This window comes from Anguilla anguilla, chromosome 1, assembly GCF_013347855.1.
Source record: "Anguilla anguilla isolate fAngAng1 chromosome 1, fAngAng1.pri, whole genome shotgun sequence".
Taxonomy (NCBI): domain Eukaryota; kingdom Metazoa; phylum Chordata; class Actinopteri; order Anguilliformes; family Anguillidae; genus Anguilla; species Anguilla anguilla.
In genome coordinates this window covers 12218664-12235380 of record NC_049201.1, presented here as the reverse complement: position 1 = coordinate 12235380, position 16717 = coordinate 12218664, and the positions used below count along the sequence as shown (strand labels likewise).

Genomic DNA, 16717 nt, shown 5'->3' with positions numbered 1-16717 from the left:
ACAGCAAAACACAATCATAGTTCCGAATTAGCAACGCAGTCGCATTTAACACCAGGGCTCATTTAAATAACATCGGAATATACAGCAAAAGCTTAAGGGATTCTACTGCCATTGCTGGCGAATCTATTCTGTTACCTCATGATGTTTTCTCCTGCTGCTCTCCATTTTGGAGATGCTTGCTGACGGTAAATTTAATATATTTGTGAGATGGATGCAAGCAAATAGTACATCATCGTGTCTGGCTCGAAATGCAAAAATTGACTCAACTAGTGTCAGCATCTTTGAGAAACTTAGATTTTAATTTCTGGTTTGGGAATACTTCCTTCGTAAGCCACACCAGCTTCTGCCGTTCCCTGTCTCCTGAGATTTGCACTCATAATTTTACAGAAAATCTTCAGAAAACATGCATTTCCTCTAAAACAGAGAGAGACATGGAGAAACGCTATTGTATCACAATCAAAAAGGTAAATTGTTTGATTAATATTCTTCCACTTCGGCATCAGTTCAGCAAGTTCATGCACAGAAAGCCATTCAGCACCTTAGTCTTTATCATGTATTTGTGTGCACCGCACATGTTGCTATGCACACCAGGCAACTGTCAGGAGCTATGCAATCCGTCAACAAGCAGGCGAACTGGGTGGGAACTTGCATTGTTGAAGTCATGCTGAAAGCACACTGTGAAAGCTGCACAATGGCAGCAATCAAATTCATCAAAATTTGTAAGTTTTGCATGTGGGGGGGGGGGGGAGAGGGGGGTGTGCAGGCAACTTTCGGAATATTGGCAGATCAAGCACTCCATTTCAAAACCTCAAGCCCAAGGCAAGTCAAGAGTAAAGAACAGGAAGAGAGAAGGATAGAGGAAAGCATACCTTGCTCAGCCATCATCATGTGTGAGAAACCTTGAAGAAATTAAAAACAGAGAGAGAGAGAGAGAGAGAGAGAGAGAGAGAGAACACATGTCAATACTTTCTGGTATTGTGATGGCACATGCTTCACCATTAGGCAAAGCATGCCATCAATCACACCACAACTAAAGCTTTCCTCTTTCGATGGAAAAGCTTTGGTGCTAGATTTGGAAATTTTACAAAGAAGCATTTGTGAGTGGAATTATTGCATTGATAAATTATTGATAAAGTAATAATTATTAGTTAGTTTAAAAAACCTATAATTTGAAGTCACACTCAATTATCTGTTGAGTTGCATTTATTTTCACAGGAAATTTACTCAAAACAATATAAATCTGTTTCCAACTAACTGCACATTTTGCTAGAAATAAATGTTATTACATGTTAGTACAGTATATACAGTATGTGTGTGCCCGTATCTGTTCACTGATAAAGTTAATAATTCACTCAGTAAGAGTTAAGCCTACATATCATTTATCACTGAGTTTTATTGATTGTGCAGTGAGACAATATGGAAGATATGTTGATAGGTTCACAGCTGGCATTTGAAAGGACACATTTTTTGCTATTAGTTGCTAATGAATAGCTTCATTAGGCGTGAGCCTTGCCCATTTTGAGCACACTGTGAATTGCTGACCCGACACTCACCTGGAACACGGCTGACCTCTGACGTAGCGATGGCAGAAGGAGAAATAAAAGAGGGGAAGATTTCCAGCATTAAAAACACTCCGTTCTCTTTTGCATGTCATGGAACATGCAAAATTTAACACACTCAGAACCATGCAAGCGGAAGCTATTGGACTGTGCATGTCTATAAAACTCAGGAACAAAATTCCTCCTCATCTGTCCCATCCTCTCCAGGGACCCAGATACACACACCCTCTCTCTCAACACATCGAGAAAACACCTGAGAAGATTGTGAGGAAATATTCTGTTTATTTCCTGCTCCAGACCTCCCCTCGAATGTGGGCAAGACATAAATTCAAGCAGGAACAGCCAGCTCCCCCCTTTTTCAGGAGGTAATGAATTTATGCCGCTGTGAGGCCTGGGTGTAGCGGAACTCAACCCGGGCCTCGCCACGTCAGTTATTTTCATTGCAGACACGGACCTGTGCAGTCAGTTCTGGCATATTTAACAAACCGCCGCTGGCAGCATTCTCATGGTTTCATTAATGAACATGGCTGGCTCCAACAAGGAGTGTGATGCGGCCAAAAAAAGAAATAGCTGGACAACGGCACTTAAATACCCGGGCAAAGCCAGACACCCCCAGTTTTAGACGTGGCGTCCCCCAAAAGAGGTTCTATTACAGGGTTCACTTAAACCAGAGGGACCTGTGCGCATTAGGAAAAAATGAACAGGGGCACTTCAGATGTTTGTCGTGAGGGCTTTACAATTGAAATACATTTCTGAAATGAAAAGGTCAGAATAAGTTCTGCCATTTTTGCAACAGTTGTCAACAAAGTTACTTAATCAACTTTAGCACAAGCAGCAATTACCTGCAGGAACTGATAAGCGCTTAATTAAGTCCAACACCATTAAATGCTTTTAGCATTTGGTAATCAAAGATGTAGTAGATATTAATTTGGTCTCGGTCCAATTCGGTTTGCAGTGCTTAAGTTCCGAACATGCTGTTCATCGTGGTTGTTCATTTGGTTTACGAGTTTTAGCGTGTGTGCAGTTAAACAATTTTTATTTGAAGATCCTTGTGGCTTCACAACACATCGATGGAAGAGACCCCTACAGCGAACCCTGCTCTGTGCTGACTCTTACTGATAGAGATTGCCCCTGTCACTCGTGAAACATCTAGGGAATTTTCACAGGTGCCCTTCGGTGTTCCAGGGTCAAGAGCCCTGCCATGATGAAGCGGAGGACTTCAAAATAAAAGCAAAAATTCTTGATTCAAATAGGAAATGGGCCTTGTAGAGAGGACACTCAAATACGCAGCATGGAGAATTTCTACCCCCTGTAAAGGGTGCTCTTTTAACCTTCCATCTGTGCCTTACTGTCAAATTTAAGTGGTTAAAGGTCTAGCTCTGTAACCAGAGGGTTGCATGTTATAATCTCAAACATGCTGCTGCCTTGACCAAGGAGCAGAAATTATTGGGTAAATATCCAGCTGCGAATATAAATTATGTAAGATAGTGTTTTGCATGTTGTACTAGGGGCACCTGATAAATAAATATACGGCGCTGTGTAAAGAAATATAATTATTTTACTCAAGCACCCAAAGCTCTTCCTTGAAGAACTCTGCCAAACTAGTGTAAACTTGCATGCAAATTGTCTGCTATTTTGGTATATGAAGGAAAATGGGTGCACAACACTGAGCATGCAGTCTACATAAAGCCAGTGATTCTATGTAAGTGGAGTTCTTATCATTATTATTATTATTATTATTATTATTATTATGAATAATAATTTGCATTAGTTTTAGCTCTTAGTTGGAGCAGAAATAGAAATAATAATACTAACAGAAATGTTTACCTGTGCTTTATTAGGAATTTGTCATTTTTATGTTTTATCGTGATTTCAATAGCCTTGCTTTTATGCACTATTTCGAGATTTGTTCTGTTTACTTCTAAATGCTTTATATCACTTGCTATTATGCTTTTTTTTTTAAATAATATTTCTTGTCTCAGTACACTTTAAGACAACAAAATAGACTTCAATGACCATACAGCCAAATCAGGAAACAGATCAATGTTTAATATTAATTACAACAGTCTAAAGGACTTGGGCTACATCATAAATAATTTATGTCTGCAACAGTAGTCTGAATGAGTCTAATCTGCAATTTCCTGCTTTATTCTCAATATCAAATCGTTACAACTAAACGAATTTAAGAGACTAAAAGATCGCTCTTAGCAGACTTCATTATAAGCCCCCAAGTTCTTCATGAATATAACATGATATATCCATATGGGATGACAGATTGAACATTAGTTTTGTTGCCAAATGTTTATTATTTTAATCTGCCCTCAGATTATGCAGTTTAGCGGGCGATGTTAAGTGTGGCTAGCGCAATAATTACGCGCGCTGAACATACGCTGCAACCGAGGCAAATATTTCTAGGGCCATTTCAGCCATCTGTCTGAGCTGAAATGCGCTAACGTCCGGTTGATTTTTCTGCCATTTCAGGATTCTGTCCGTCTAGACATTTCGGCAGGTGTGTTTAGCCCTGACAATATTTATAAATGAAATGCATTTAATAACAAACGTTATTTTTTCCCCTTCTCTTTATTGGCACAAACTCGGTGTCCTGAATCAGAACCACTGACGTCCCTCGGAGAAAAATATTGTGTCATCTTCATTACAGAATACAAATTCATACAGTAAATATAGAATCGTCAAGGGAAATAGTTCCGAATTAGAAGAGGTGCTGAGGCAGTCTGAATTTCTTGTTTGTTTCAGAGTTGCATAGGCAAATTAGCCATTTCTGCCCTTATTACTGTCCTCATTATCTTTCCTCATTTATGTAGCATTAGCGACAATCAGCCACATCAATTACTGCAGGGAAATTAACGTGGTCTTAAAACAGCTGGAGAACGACTGCTCCTTCTTTCAGAATTTCCTTTACATCCAGTGTTTTGACAGACTAGTAAACAACAGTCAGAAAAGGATTGTCTTTCGTAGATAAATGACCTCCTATCTCGGGGTGAAAATCCGCGCACAAGAGTCACTGTTAATTCACAATTAGAGATGTGTTATTTATTTATTTATTTATTTCGACATAGGGGTGGGCATTTTACATTTACAGTGCCTGTTGGAGAGTTTACGGAACGGGTATCTCAGCCATCCACATAAATTGTGCGCGGCCCTGTAAACAAGGTTATTCTTTTCTTTTATGATCGTCAGAACCGATGTTCACTGCTCGAGCCCATCAAAGATGCTTTTACACTCTGCTTAAGTCCCCTATCAGTAGACTGCAGGACTGAGCCAAGCAAACAAGACAAAAAAGCCCCAACTGTAATAAATCAAGTGGAAATGCCTGTCCACCCCGCGCCCCATAAATCTGTGGCCGCCGCTTCTTCAAACGACAGAGCCTTCTGCTGATGTCCAGCCTCTGCGCGGGGATACCATCTTCAGGAAAGCGCTGTTTCGCTAAGATACAGCCGCCACAATAAACCGCCATCTCTACACACCGGCGGGCCCCGCCTGAGATACATCCGGAGTTTGCAACACTACACAAAATGGCCACACGGACCATAAATGCGCGTGCAACACTCCTTTTATATTTGCATCACACTCAGCCATTTTATATTTCCACCGAAGCTGGCAGCACTGTACAAGAAGGTGTCGGCAATGAAAATAACCTGGGAGGCTGGGTCTCCGCACATCCGCATCTTAGTCACGCTGTCACACAGCCAATCAAAGGGCTCGCCGTTCAATCATGGAAATTCAACGTTCCAGTTTCACGAAGAAACAGTTCCAGATACCCCTCTTGTGTACATATGATATGTGTATTATTCATATTCAAGATACAGTATCCTCATAGCTGATGTGCTATGTTCAGTCCCTGCACACAAATGAGATAAATCAAATTTTAAAAAGCATAATTTAGTAGAAGTATATCAAACTTTCCAATTTTCCTGTTAGAAATATTAATATTTGTCAGTCAACCAAGGATACTGCATCTCAATATAAAACAGGGTACGAACAAAACATTGGTTAAATATAGCACCAAAAGAAGACAAGATTCAAAACTATCTTTGTTCACACCAACATATACCTTTAGAATTCTGTATGACTGGCAGGATCTAAATACATTTAAAAAGAAAAACCTCGAGCTGTAATGTGACTGGGTTTAGCAAACAACCAAACAATGTTAATTTTGTAACACAAATTTAAAACAAGGCCTGAGACAAATATATCAATCCACCAACACACTGAATATTTAAATACATGAATGGAAAAATTGCAAGGAACTTACTAAGAGCTAACTAATTCATATTTAGATGGTTAGCACAATGATGTTATGAGTCTGTACTATAAAGAATGCTAGATGTGAAATTCTTACCTTTCCAATTTTACACAAAGTGTCAATGAACAGGAACAGTAAATGAAATTTCAATGAACAGGAAATATAGATACATATCTATCTAATTAGCAAATTTGCATGTCAAGTAGATTGCTGCAATATATATCCTGATATTAATCTAATAACATCTACTGCTCATTTGGTCGGCACCAAGGTCGATAACAGTAGAACAAAATGGAAAGGATACATTTATCACTATGCATTTTGTATAAAATGTGTGAGTGCATTTGTTTTGGTGGTGGTTTTTATTGTACATTATACGTGAATCAATGCAGTAATGCATTGGTCTTTCATAATCAGTGATCATTTCAAAATCGACTAAATTTAAAAGTCTTAACCTTATTCAAATAAAATTCAGGAATTAAAATTAATGTATTATGTGTTTGCATCACAGGTAGATTTTCTTTACCTTGCCTACTATTCAGACTTTTAAAGAGGAAAAATAGTGAGCATTGGGCCTATTTTGTAAAGGGAAGTATTTTATGCAGGATGTCCTGAAACCACCTCTCAGCCAGCTGTACCCGTGCATTTGCCAAGTTCGGGCAGCAACTGCCCAGCATATTACCTCTCTGCAGGGAACCAGGCAGGGTCACATGAACATTTGTAGTATCGTCAGATCATTGGTCAGAAAGGAGATATCGAGAGGAAACAATTGTAACATGCTACGTACTATATATTAGCACCTCCATCCATCCCTTCCATTTTCTAAACCACTTACTCAGGGTTGTAGTGGGGCTGGAGGCCATCCAACATACATTGGGCGAAAGGCAGGAACACACCCTGGACAGATCACATATCCATAGCAGGGTCCACACGCCATTCACTCGTATTCATAGCCCACGGACAATGTAGATTCTCCAATTAATCTAATTGGAATGTTTTCGGACTGTGGGAGGAAACCGGAGTACCCCACATGGACATGGGGAGAACATGCAAACTCCACACAAATAGGCCATAGGTCAGGATTTAAAACTTGGTACCTCCTTGCTTTCAGATGACAGCGTTACTCACCAGACCACTGTGCTGCCTAACATTAGTCAGTACCTTCTTTTTTGAAAACAATTCCTGAAAAAATGTCAATCATGTAAACATGGTAAAAGGGTGCCAACAGCTTATGAACTGTTTATGTTCAACGGAAGTGAACTACTGTAATTTGAGGAAGTAAAGAAAGTAAGGAAGCAAGTAGTTGAATCATAGGAACTGTTGACTAATATTAGTTTTCAGAAACTTTCAGCAATTTACAGTAGCAAATACAAAAGCGCTGATAAAAGGTAGACAGGGCTATAAAAAAGTGTAGTCCTATGACATGAATTGAAAGTAAATTGCACTGAGCATCCCTGGGAGAAAAAACTCCACAATAGCGTATAACTGAACATCAAAGAGAAGCCTCTGCTCAATTATCAATAAAAATTGAGCTTATTTGTATTCTGAAGAGAAAAAAATCATTTATGTATCTCAATTCTTAGCTGACTGACCATTGTTAGCCAGGAGAAAATTGCCAGTATGGTTGTGCCTTAATGAAAGCGAAGGTTGATGAATTCTGGGTACAAAATGCTGACACTCCAAATTCCATTCCGCCAGCGCATTGAACTTACTAACACAGGCCTTAGTGAAGATTCAGCCTCGTTTAAATCAGTGTTGAAAGACTCCATACAATCATCAAACGTGAGAAAGAATAGCACTACACCCTAATACTAAAGCACACTAAATAAAAAAGTGCCACCGTGAACAACAGCCAAAGGGCTTTAGTAACACTAAGCGCATATACAGTAAGCATCCTGGGTCAATGTAACTGGCCAATAGGAGATGAGACAATGGCCAGGTAGCAGATTAGGCCACCAGGTCAAGGCACTGAAGTAATCATGTGCACTCATAAATCAACGCTCAAAACAGACCGCGAACGCAGCAGGTTACCTTCGCTGCAGAATCGGCCCACGTATTCCGTTTTGGAGCAATCGCACTGCGGCTCCCCATCCACCACCGAGCAGCTCCCTCCGTTCTCACAGGGGTTCTGCGTGCACAGGCCCTCCATGTCCAGCCGCACCTGCTGGCTGCTGAGGAGCGTGGGCTCCTTGTTCCCGTATTTCAGATCCGTGATAACTCCCTTAAACGGCGGCTGGTCCTTCACCATGGGCAGCGTCAGCGCCGACGTGCGGATGTCTTGGGGGACGCCCCCCAGGAACAGGTCGCTGATGATCTTCATGTACTGCCGCTGTGGCCTGACCTCGTCGGCTTTGGTCTCGCTGTCCAGCCTCAGGACAGTCCTCAGGTTTAACCTGCTGAGGGTGGCCAAGTGCCAGCTGCTGTCGTTGACCATCTTGTCGGAGACGACGGTGGTCTCGGCGCAGTCGATGCTGAACTGCAGCTGGAGCCGGCCCTCCACCACCATCAGCTGCAGGAAGTCGCAGTAGCCCCCGTCGTCGAAGTACAGGAGCAGGGCGGTGGACACGTCCGTCTTGAACCGAAAGCTCAGGTCGCTCCTGGTGCTGGCATCCCAGCGGAGATAGCGAGCCCACTGTCCCGGAGCCCCCGAAAACTCCAGGCCCAAACACAGGCCTAACAAAGTACTGAGCAGCAATTTCACCTTGATGGAACACGAGAGGAGATTCATTGTAAACTGTGGAAATAAGGGGGTGCACTATAATCCTTAACAGCAAGAGACCATTGAATTTACTTTGGTTCAGAGGGTGGTATATTCCATGTACATCCCGCAAAGAGCTCTCCGATAAACAGATACTTTAGCGACGAAAACGAAATCCGCTTTAGCTGGAATGGACGGGTGGTGAAAAACCAGGCGACGGTCCTGAGGCCATTCGGACGGAGGGACGCTCGGGTGGCTGTTCTGCAGTGAAGCCACGGGGAACGGTTCAGACAGGAGTGGCAGAGAGGGAGGAGGGGAGGAGAAGACGGGGCCCTGTGTCCACGGAGCGGACGACGGTCTCTGTGCTCAGACTGTGCGGCCGACGCTGTGGAGGCTTTCCGGGCGGGGTCCCGCTGCTGTGGCTCTTCTGGCTTTCAGAGCTAATGAGACCTTCTTCATGTTGGCTTCATTTGATCCACAGGAGCATCTCTGAGTCCTTCGGTCCTGTCACTGCCAAAGGTAGAAATAAACATAATTGCAAAGGCAAGTCTCCATTTTGCTTTTCAAACAAACAATTTCTAATATATATATATATATATATATATATATTATTTAAAAAATAAATATTACATTTTAATTCATTTAAAATAAACATTAATACAATGCTTTATATTATATTAATATACTTTATATTAATATAAAATATTGTTACTGATGCTCACCCTGAAAAACAATTCTGCATAGAAACTGATAGAGCAAGATTAACATCTATGAATATATGCATATTTTATACAGTGTGGCAGATGAATATGTTTGGTAAATACAGAATTGAAATGAGTGTTTGACCTATGCCTGTAGTGAAACAGTTAAAGCAGCTTGTATGAAAATCTAATTAAAAGTTTTCCAGCTATTTTCTCAAAAGGTTCTTTTGTGTTATCGGTCATCTCCTGTGTAAATTACCCACATTACTCTCATGGCAGTCCCAGCTATCAATCAATAGCACGGTGCCCGTCTTTATCTGATGATGGCAAAATTAAAGGCTTTCCACTGGTTACACAACTCAGAGAGAACTTTAAAACAGTCAGCCGCAAGCCTGCCCACTCGCATGCCTCCAGTGTAACTGTAACCCTTCGCAACATATTAGCTCACAAATGTGTTCTCTCCAAGTACCGTCAGTCCTTGACACAGCAGCGCTGACAACGTCACGTCTGGCAAATTTGCATTTCAACATCACGGCTCATTAAGATCATGAGATGGAAATCTACGTATGGATAAGAGATCGTTTCAAAACATCAAGTCAGGTGTCGGAATAATCGTGACTTCCACTGCAGTCATTACCTTTCTGAGAAAGCATGCCTGACACGGTCCAAATCAGAAAAAACTGAATGTGATACATACACACATGCTACAGTAATGGTAAAAACCAGGGTCACATTGGTATTAATATTATTTGTCAGACATTTTTGTTGTAGCAGTATATTTATTCTGCGGTTACATGCATAGTGCAGCTTGTTATAATGTATACACTGTAAAAACTGCCGTATGTACAGCTTGTACACTGTAGTAAAAGGCATGTCAGTGAATTGCATATGGCATGGTTTCAATGTTGAACAACATTCAAATATTTGCTTCTCAATTTCATTGGTGCATTATACAAAATAGTCTCATGATAAATATAGCCCATACCACTTTTCCTCCATTGGTATGATCTCCTAGAGGCAAAGCTAATATTTAATAATCAGGAACAGGGTGCTGAAAATCAATATAAGTACCATATCTGGTGTTCTAAAGGTTTGAAAAATCAACCTTTTTAAAATGAGCACATTATATTAATGAATCCATGTTTGTGTGGGAAACAAATATCTCTGTTGACACTTCAAATTGAATATAGGCTTTTTACAATGAGGCTTGCTTAAGCCCACCATTCAATACAAGTCAAACCAGCCTAGGTTACCCTCTGTGTAGGCAATGGGTTCCCTACAATAGAGACTCTCATATTTCAGGACCAACTAAAAAGTGCAACTTAATATGCATATAATATTCCCTGCTTCCTAGGCAGCGGCCTGGGTGGTACTTTATGGGAGACAATAGCACCACCAATCAGGCTAGCTCCAATGAGGCAGAACACAACGTGAGCCTCCGTAGCCACCTGCCCTGAATAGTTAATTTAGCACAAGCAGGAGGCTATTGAGTTCTGGTTAAACGATACCCGTGTTGGCATCACCTGCGTCTCCTTGACATCCCTGCATTTGCTTTGCTCTACAAACCGCTGTCCCCAAACCCCCCCCCCCCCCCCCCCCCCCCCCCCCCCCCACCCCCATATACCCCCACCCCTGTTATAACAGGGGCCACATCTTAGAAAAAAAGCAGGGAGGTGAAAAGGTTAAACTACACAGGGCCCGGTGCTCATTGATATGTGCAGGATGTGCCTGGCTGAAGAGACACACATCATCGCTGGAATGATTGTGCATTTGGGCTCTCTTTAAAACAATAAGGAGAGGAGACAGACCGGAAAACGGAGACCATGAAACCTGAGACACATATTAATGAAAACTGCACCCAACTGTCCGGGCAATTTATTGGATGCACAACAAAGAGTATTTTTTTTTTTTACTGCAGGTGCATCGCACACCTCCAATACGCTGAAAATGCTGCAGCAAAACACTCAACTGAAATGACCACATAACATCAGCAGTATAAAACAGCATCAAAGGAACCGCGTCACGTTCAGGCCATGGAGGGTGGTGAAATTTATTAAAACTATCATTTTTAGCGGGGGCTAAAATCCTCCGCATTTTCAATACGACATATTGTCACGAAACCAGACGCATTTTGTGACATCACCACCCCACTAGTCCTTACCTAACCAGTGAGGGTCAGCCGTATTGTAGCGGAAGTGCGTGTTCAGCTTGACCTACTCAACATCTCCCTCGGAGATCATGAGCACAGCCAGGCAGCGCACGAGGCCAGGGCACCGCAGAACACACCAGGCTTGTGGCAGCGCTGGACGCTTTGCGTTTTCTTCATTATCTTTTTTTAATTATTTGTTTAGCAGATGTTTGGAATTCACTGACATCATCTGCTTGTGTCCACACAAAATGTCCACACCAAATCTTTATTTCTTTTTTAACTATACCATTATATCACAACAATTACTACAACTATATTTTAAATCTTAATTATTACCATTATTTTATTAATGATAATAAATAAAATGTAAATATTCGTATATATTCATATAGCATATCCATATAACATTTCTGTACATTTCCCGTCAAATAATCAGGATGGGAAAGTCAAACATGAAACACAGTGTTCAGCAAATTGCTTAGTAAATGCGGACGCTGACAAAAATAAAGGTATATAAATAATAGTTAATCACAATTTTAAAAGGTAATTAAAATAAGACAGGGCTCTGGGACTGTCTATTCAAGATACCACAATATAATTCTCATTTGCATGCCGTTATCTGTAGAGACACTGAGGCCTTTCAACTCTGATAAAAAGCATATTCTCTGCGTTTCTGTTGTCTTTGGTTTTGTGCTGGGTGTGTATAGTGTGTGATTAACTCTGTTTTCATATGATTGCACAAATATTCCTCAATGGCTCTTCGGAACGAAAATCGCAAATAATAATTCCGTCTACAAGCAACAAAATATAACAAATACACTCAATACTAAAGCTATAGTGAAGGCTACCTTCTTCAGTATTTTCTAAATAAATACAGAGATTAATACAAATATTCATTGACGACATTTTCTATTATATAGGTTCGTCATTTTGGGCATTACGACATTCGTTTTTAGACTTACCGTTCGTTTCTGGTTATGTTACCAATCTCTATTTAATTCTCCAATGCGCAATCAACACCAGCAAAATTAAACAAATAATAAAAATTATCAATGTAGTCTTAGTGTTTTTCAATTAAGGGCAGAGGAAACACGTTTCAAAATGGCTTAGAATCTGTCCTGCAATTATAGTAAAACATAAAGGCCTTGTTTTACTTCAGACTTAAAATGGCGTGAAACATAAGTAGTCTATATTTTTAAGTACACGAAGCTTCTTGACAAATGATACCATTTCAAATAATAAAAAAATACATTTAAAAGCTTCAAGCATTTTCCAGAATTCCTGCCGCAACGAAGAATCGCTGAAATGACGCTTGAATAGGTCCGCCACACCTTATAATTACACAGCAAAGAAAATACATCACATCAAATTTGTACAGCATAGATTAAATCATTCAAATTCTTAAATAAATTCATGAAGCGGTTCATTTTCTTTCTGCATTTCTCTTGTTATAGCCGAAGCCTGCATCAGAATTGGTGTATTTGTCATTGTGTTTTTATATGCTCAACATTTCTATTTTAAATAATCTGATGTTTACGGTGTGTATTTATATTATTATTATTATTGCAATGTATTTATATTATTTATACACATTAAGCATATTCCAAAATATAACCTACAACAACATGAACATTTACAGTGAAATATAAGCAATAACGGGCTGTATGCTTAGGCCCAAAAAATCTAAATTAAAAGGTTATTTCACGAAATATTCACAGAGGTCATGCATTCAAATTATATATACGTTTTACCTTGAAAATAAAGCTTATTCGTTTTCGTTTTTTCTTGTAAAATGGAATAGAACAAGATAGAAAAATGTCACCTTAGGAACAACATCAGAGACCAAGGTGAAAGCGTCCGTCATACTCAATAAACCGTCGACAGAAATGCGCAACAATAAAATGTAATCTGGCTTCTGGTAGCTTCTGCAGCCACATCCAGCACAGCTGGTAAAGACAGACGAAATCTGTAGTGTAAATTGAAGTTAAAAATATCATTTCAGAACTCAAAACTATTTTATTCCTTCTTTAATATTTCCCGCCAAAATAGAACAGTTTTACTTGTATGCCAAATCTTTGTTGCTCATCTAAATTTAGAAATAGCCTAATTCAAGGATTGTTCAAGTGCAGAAAAGTTTTACCAAAGGCAAGTGACATTCTGAAATGCCAGGACAATTTGTAAACATGCGGTAGCCTAAATATAAATCTGTGGGATTCTGTGGAGTAATATATATATACTGTAAATATATTTATTTTTTAATTTATTTAGTGCAAAATACCCCCGGTTACTAAAGGATTTATTTTCAGGTAATCCGTTAATACACAATTATCATAAATAATGCAATGGGTTATATTGTAAGGATTGATGCCAGCCTACACGTCAACCTGGCTCTCGAGCTCGTGATAAACTCCTACCTCCTGCAGCGCTCTATAGGACAAAATAATATTCCGCAGGGAGAGGATTTCCTCTCACCTAAAACGACGTTAATTTTTTACATGAAATCAGGCAAATTGTGTTATCACTTATAATTATATATTCTTCGTTTGTCTAATCTATGTTACAATATTTCAACGTTGTGGGGCACCACGAAGACTGATTTAGAAGTAATTTAACCTCAATTTAGGGTATTTATGAATCAATTGAAGCACACGAGGATGTTAGTAACAATAAGCAAAATACATGTGTGTTTTATTTTACATAGGCTAGCATCAAATAATACACCTTGGAAGATATTACGACCATATAGTTTGTCGAGTATCCGACAACCTTTGTGAAGTGTTTAAAACAATAGTTTTACAGATCAAGCCAGCTGGTCCAGCCGTTCTGGATAGATGGATGCATTTCAAAAATTACTATAAGAGGGAACGAAGGCTTGTTCTAACGAATGGAGCGTAAAATGGTGTCTAAAGCGTGGAGTCCAGGGCTAGCAAAAAGGTCAAGCCCCCTGATTAAATTCTTTGGGACCTTGCCAGAATTGAGCGAAGTGCCCATCCCATAGGCTATGGGATATTATGTTATTTTTATTTTAAATCCTGTTATCCTTCAATAGCATCCAGCTGTGTGAGATGTGGCATACGGACATGCGAATGTGGGATGTTAACTCATGATTCGTGCAGTTTTACATTGCCCCCTGCGTTCTTGCAGTCTGGAGAGGTGGGGGCAGCTCCCGTGTATAATTTAGCCCGATTATTTTTTTATATGGGGCCACGAGAGCGCCGTGTTGTAAGCATTCCGTTTAACTACGTGGGACAATACGATTCTACCATCTTGCCGGTCGAAAAGTGACATTTACGATAGTTTTTTTAGAAAATTTTCAGGCGTGTGCAAGTACCAAACAACCACAGGATAAATTATTTATTTAGGCTACCCTATTGGTATTTACCCTATTCTATTCGTCCTGTTGGTTTTAGGCATTCGAATCATTCTAGCCTTAATGAACGCGGATCTCAGAAAGAGAATCACAAGGCATTGAAGAAATGCACCACTTAAAATCCGAAAGTCGCCGTAGCCTATAGTATTCGCGGAGCCCACTCGCGCGGATATTGATAATGGTCATCAGTGAAACACGAGTCTATAGCGTGCTAGTGTGTATTTTTTTAAAATACGCAATTCGATATTGTGTTGGACCAACTACCCAGATACGGATTATAGAAATACTCCGTTTTGAATGGTCTAAGAGTTGACTGCAAACAGCGTTCCATGGATTTCCAAGTAAACAAAAAGCATTCCGAGCTAAACCCATTCATTTGTAGCGCACAAAGTACTCAAAATATTCTTATAATTCTTTAAAAAAAAGTTTGAATAAAACAAGAGTTCGGTAGGAACTTCACTCATCGCTATTAATCTAGTTTTAAAATAAGACTGACCTTAATTATTGCAAGGATATCCAGCATATTAATCCGAGTTAAATTCCTATGGCAAAAAGGTTTTAGGTCCAGGTTTTAAACCGCTGTTGAAAATGATGCTGCGATGATGCGAAGGTTTTTACCAGCGTAGCAGGCTGTAGAGCGAAGCACAGTCCTTCTGTCTTGAACAGCACATCACAGAGCCCCGTTCGCTCAGTGCTGATGGGCAATCACGAGATTTTCACACACAAGCCGCACGGGTCCGCCCTCTACTTAAAACGAAGCGCACAATTTAAAGGCGTAGCCTGTACTCGGGTGGCTAGATGTCAAACCAGTCGGGACAATCTTCCTAGACAGCCATCACGACGCAGCACATTAGTATTATTACCATTTGCTGATGAATACTATAAAATATTTAGGATAATATTGGGGAATATCTGTTCTAATAAACCAGCGTCCTGTTACAGTCAATCGTCGCACCATTGTAGCCCATTCCCGTAGCGCACCGGTACTCTACCAGCTATAATTTCATTATCAAAGCGCTCATTACAAATCATATTTCAAAGATATATTTAAAGTCCAATATAGTCATTTAGAAAAGTCGCTTCCAGCTGCTGCAACTCAAAGTGAAATAACTTTTGTCAAGGAACCCATCTCCACTGCAGACCAACGGAGCGTTTCCATGTAAATTCAAAATACAGAAGGATTTTACTGTAAGAAATATACATCTGAACGGTAAACGTAACTTGTTAAGCAGGGAAACATAACTATATTTGCAAAACAATTACGTGGTACCAAACAGGGAGAAAGGGATATGCGCTCTCCGTGGTGCTGAATGTGTGTCTCAGCTAAAATTTGACGTAGTTAAATGCACATGGACATTCATGGATGTCTGCACGTCTCTATATTTATGTGTATATTTAAAATAACTAATAAGACTAATTTGAGCACATGACTGCACCCACAAACATATTACACCACCCACAAACATGATATTACAATCAATACATGTTAAGCATGTCATTGATCCATTACCCAAATGATGCATCGCAAATCCAACAGATTATTGACTGAATGTGAGCTCCTGGTAGAACTGTAAGCAAGCTATACAAAACCTATCCAAGACTGCATAATGGATAATTCAACAATAACACCAATTCATGTGCAATTAAAAGTAAACGTATACCTATTTCCTGGGAAATACCATAATCCCAGAGGGTAACTTAAATTAATTGTACAGAAGACATTAGCACAGCTGGTTGTCTAGCCCTTGAACTGTTTGTCTTTCAGTTCATGCTTAACATCAGAATAGAAATGGCTTTCTGAGGGATGGGATAGAGAGAGCACTTGAATAGAGAGGCACATTTGTTTTTAAAAATGCCTGAAACATAACATATAGCACTGCCAATATGCAAGTCCCCAAAAACTAAAGGGCCAGTCCCATTTCTTTTTACTGCATTTAACATACACTACATGGCCAAAAGTATGTGAACATGTGATA

The 16717-nt window shown here is 39.9% G+C and overlaps 1 protein-coding gene across 25 annotated transcripts in view; it reads right to left on the bottom strand.

Moving 5' to 3' along the window:
* The window catches only part of nrxn3a (neurexin 3a), a 317098-nt gene extending 301598 nt beyond the window's left edge, over positions 1–15500 (bottom strand). For 13 of the 25 annotated variants that reach the window (XM_035418869.1, XM_035418976.1, XM_035418896.1 and 10 more), the window contains exons 1-4: positions 15238–15464; positions 7855–9031; positions 1554–1571; positions 870–899 (exon numbers count right to left, since the gene is read on the bottom strand). In XM_035418869.1, the coding sequence (XP_035274760.1) occupies positions 870–899; positions 1554–1571; positions 7855–8551 (745 nt within the window). In that variant the 5' untranslated portion in view covers positions 8552–9031; positions 15238–15464. Of the gene's footprint in view, positions 1–869; positions 900–1553; positions 1572–7854; positions 9032–13193; positions 13300–15237 lie in introns of those variants that run through there. The other 12 variants (XR_004765382.1, XR_004765386.1, XM_035418995.1 and 9 more) reach the window with 3 other exon arrangements.
* Between the last annotated feature and the right edge of the window lie 1217 nt (positions 15501–16717).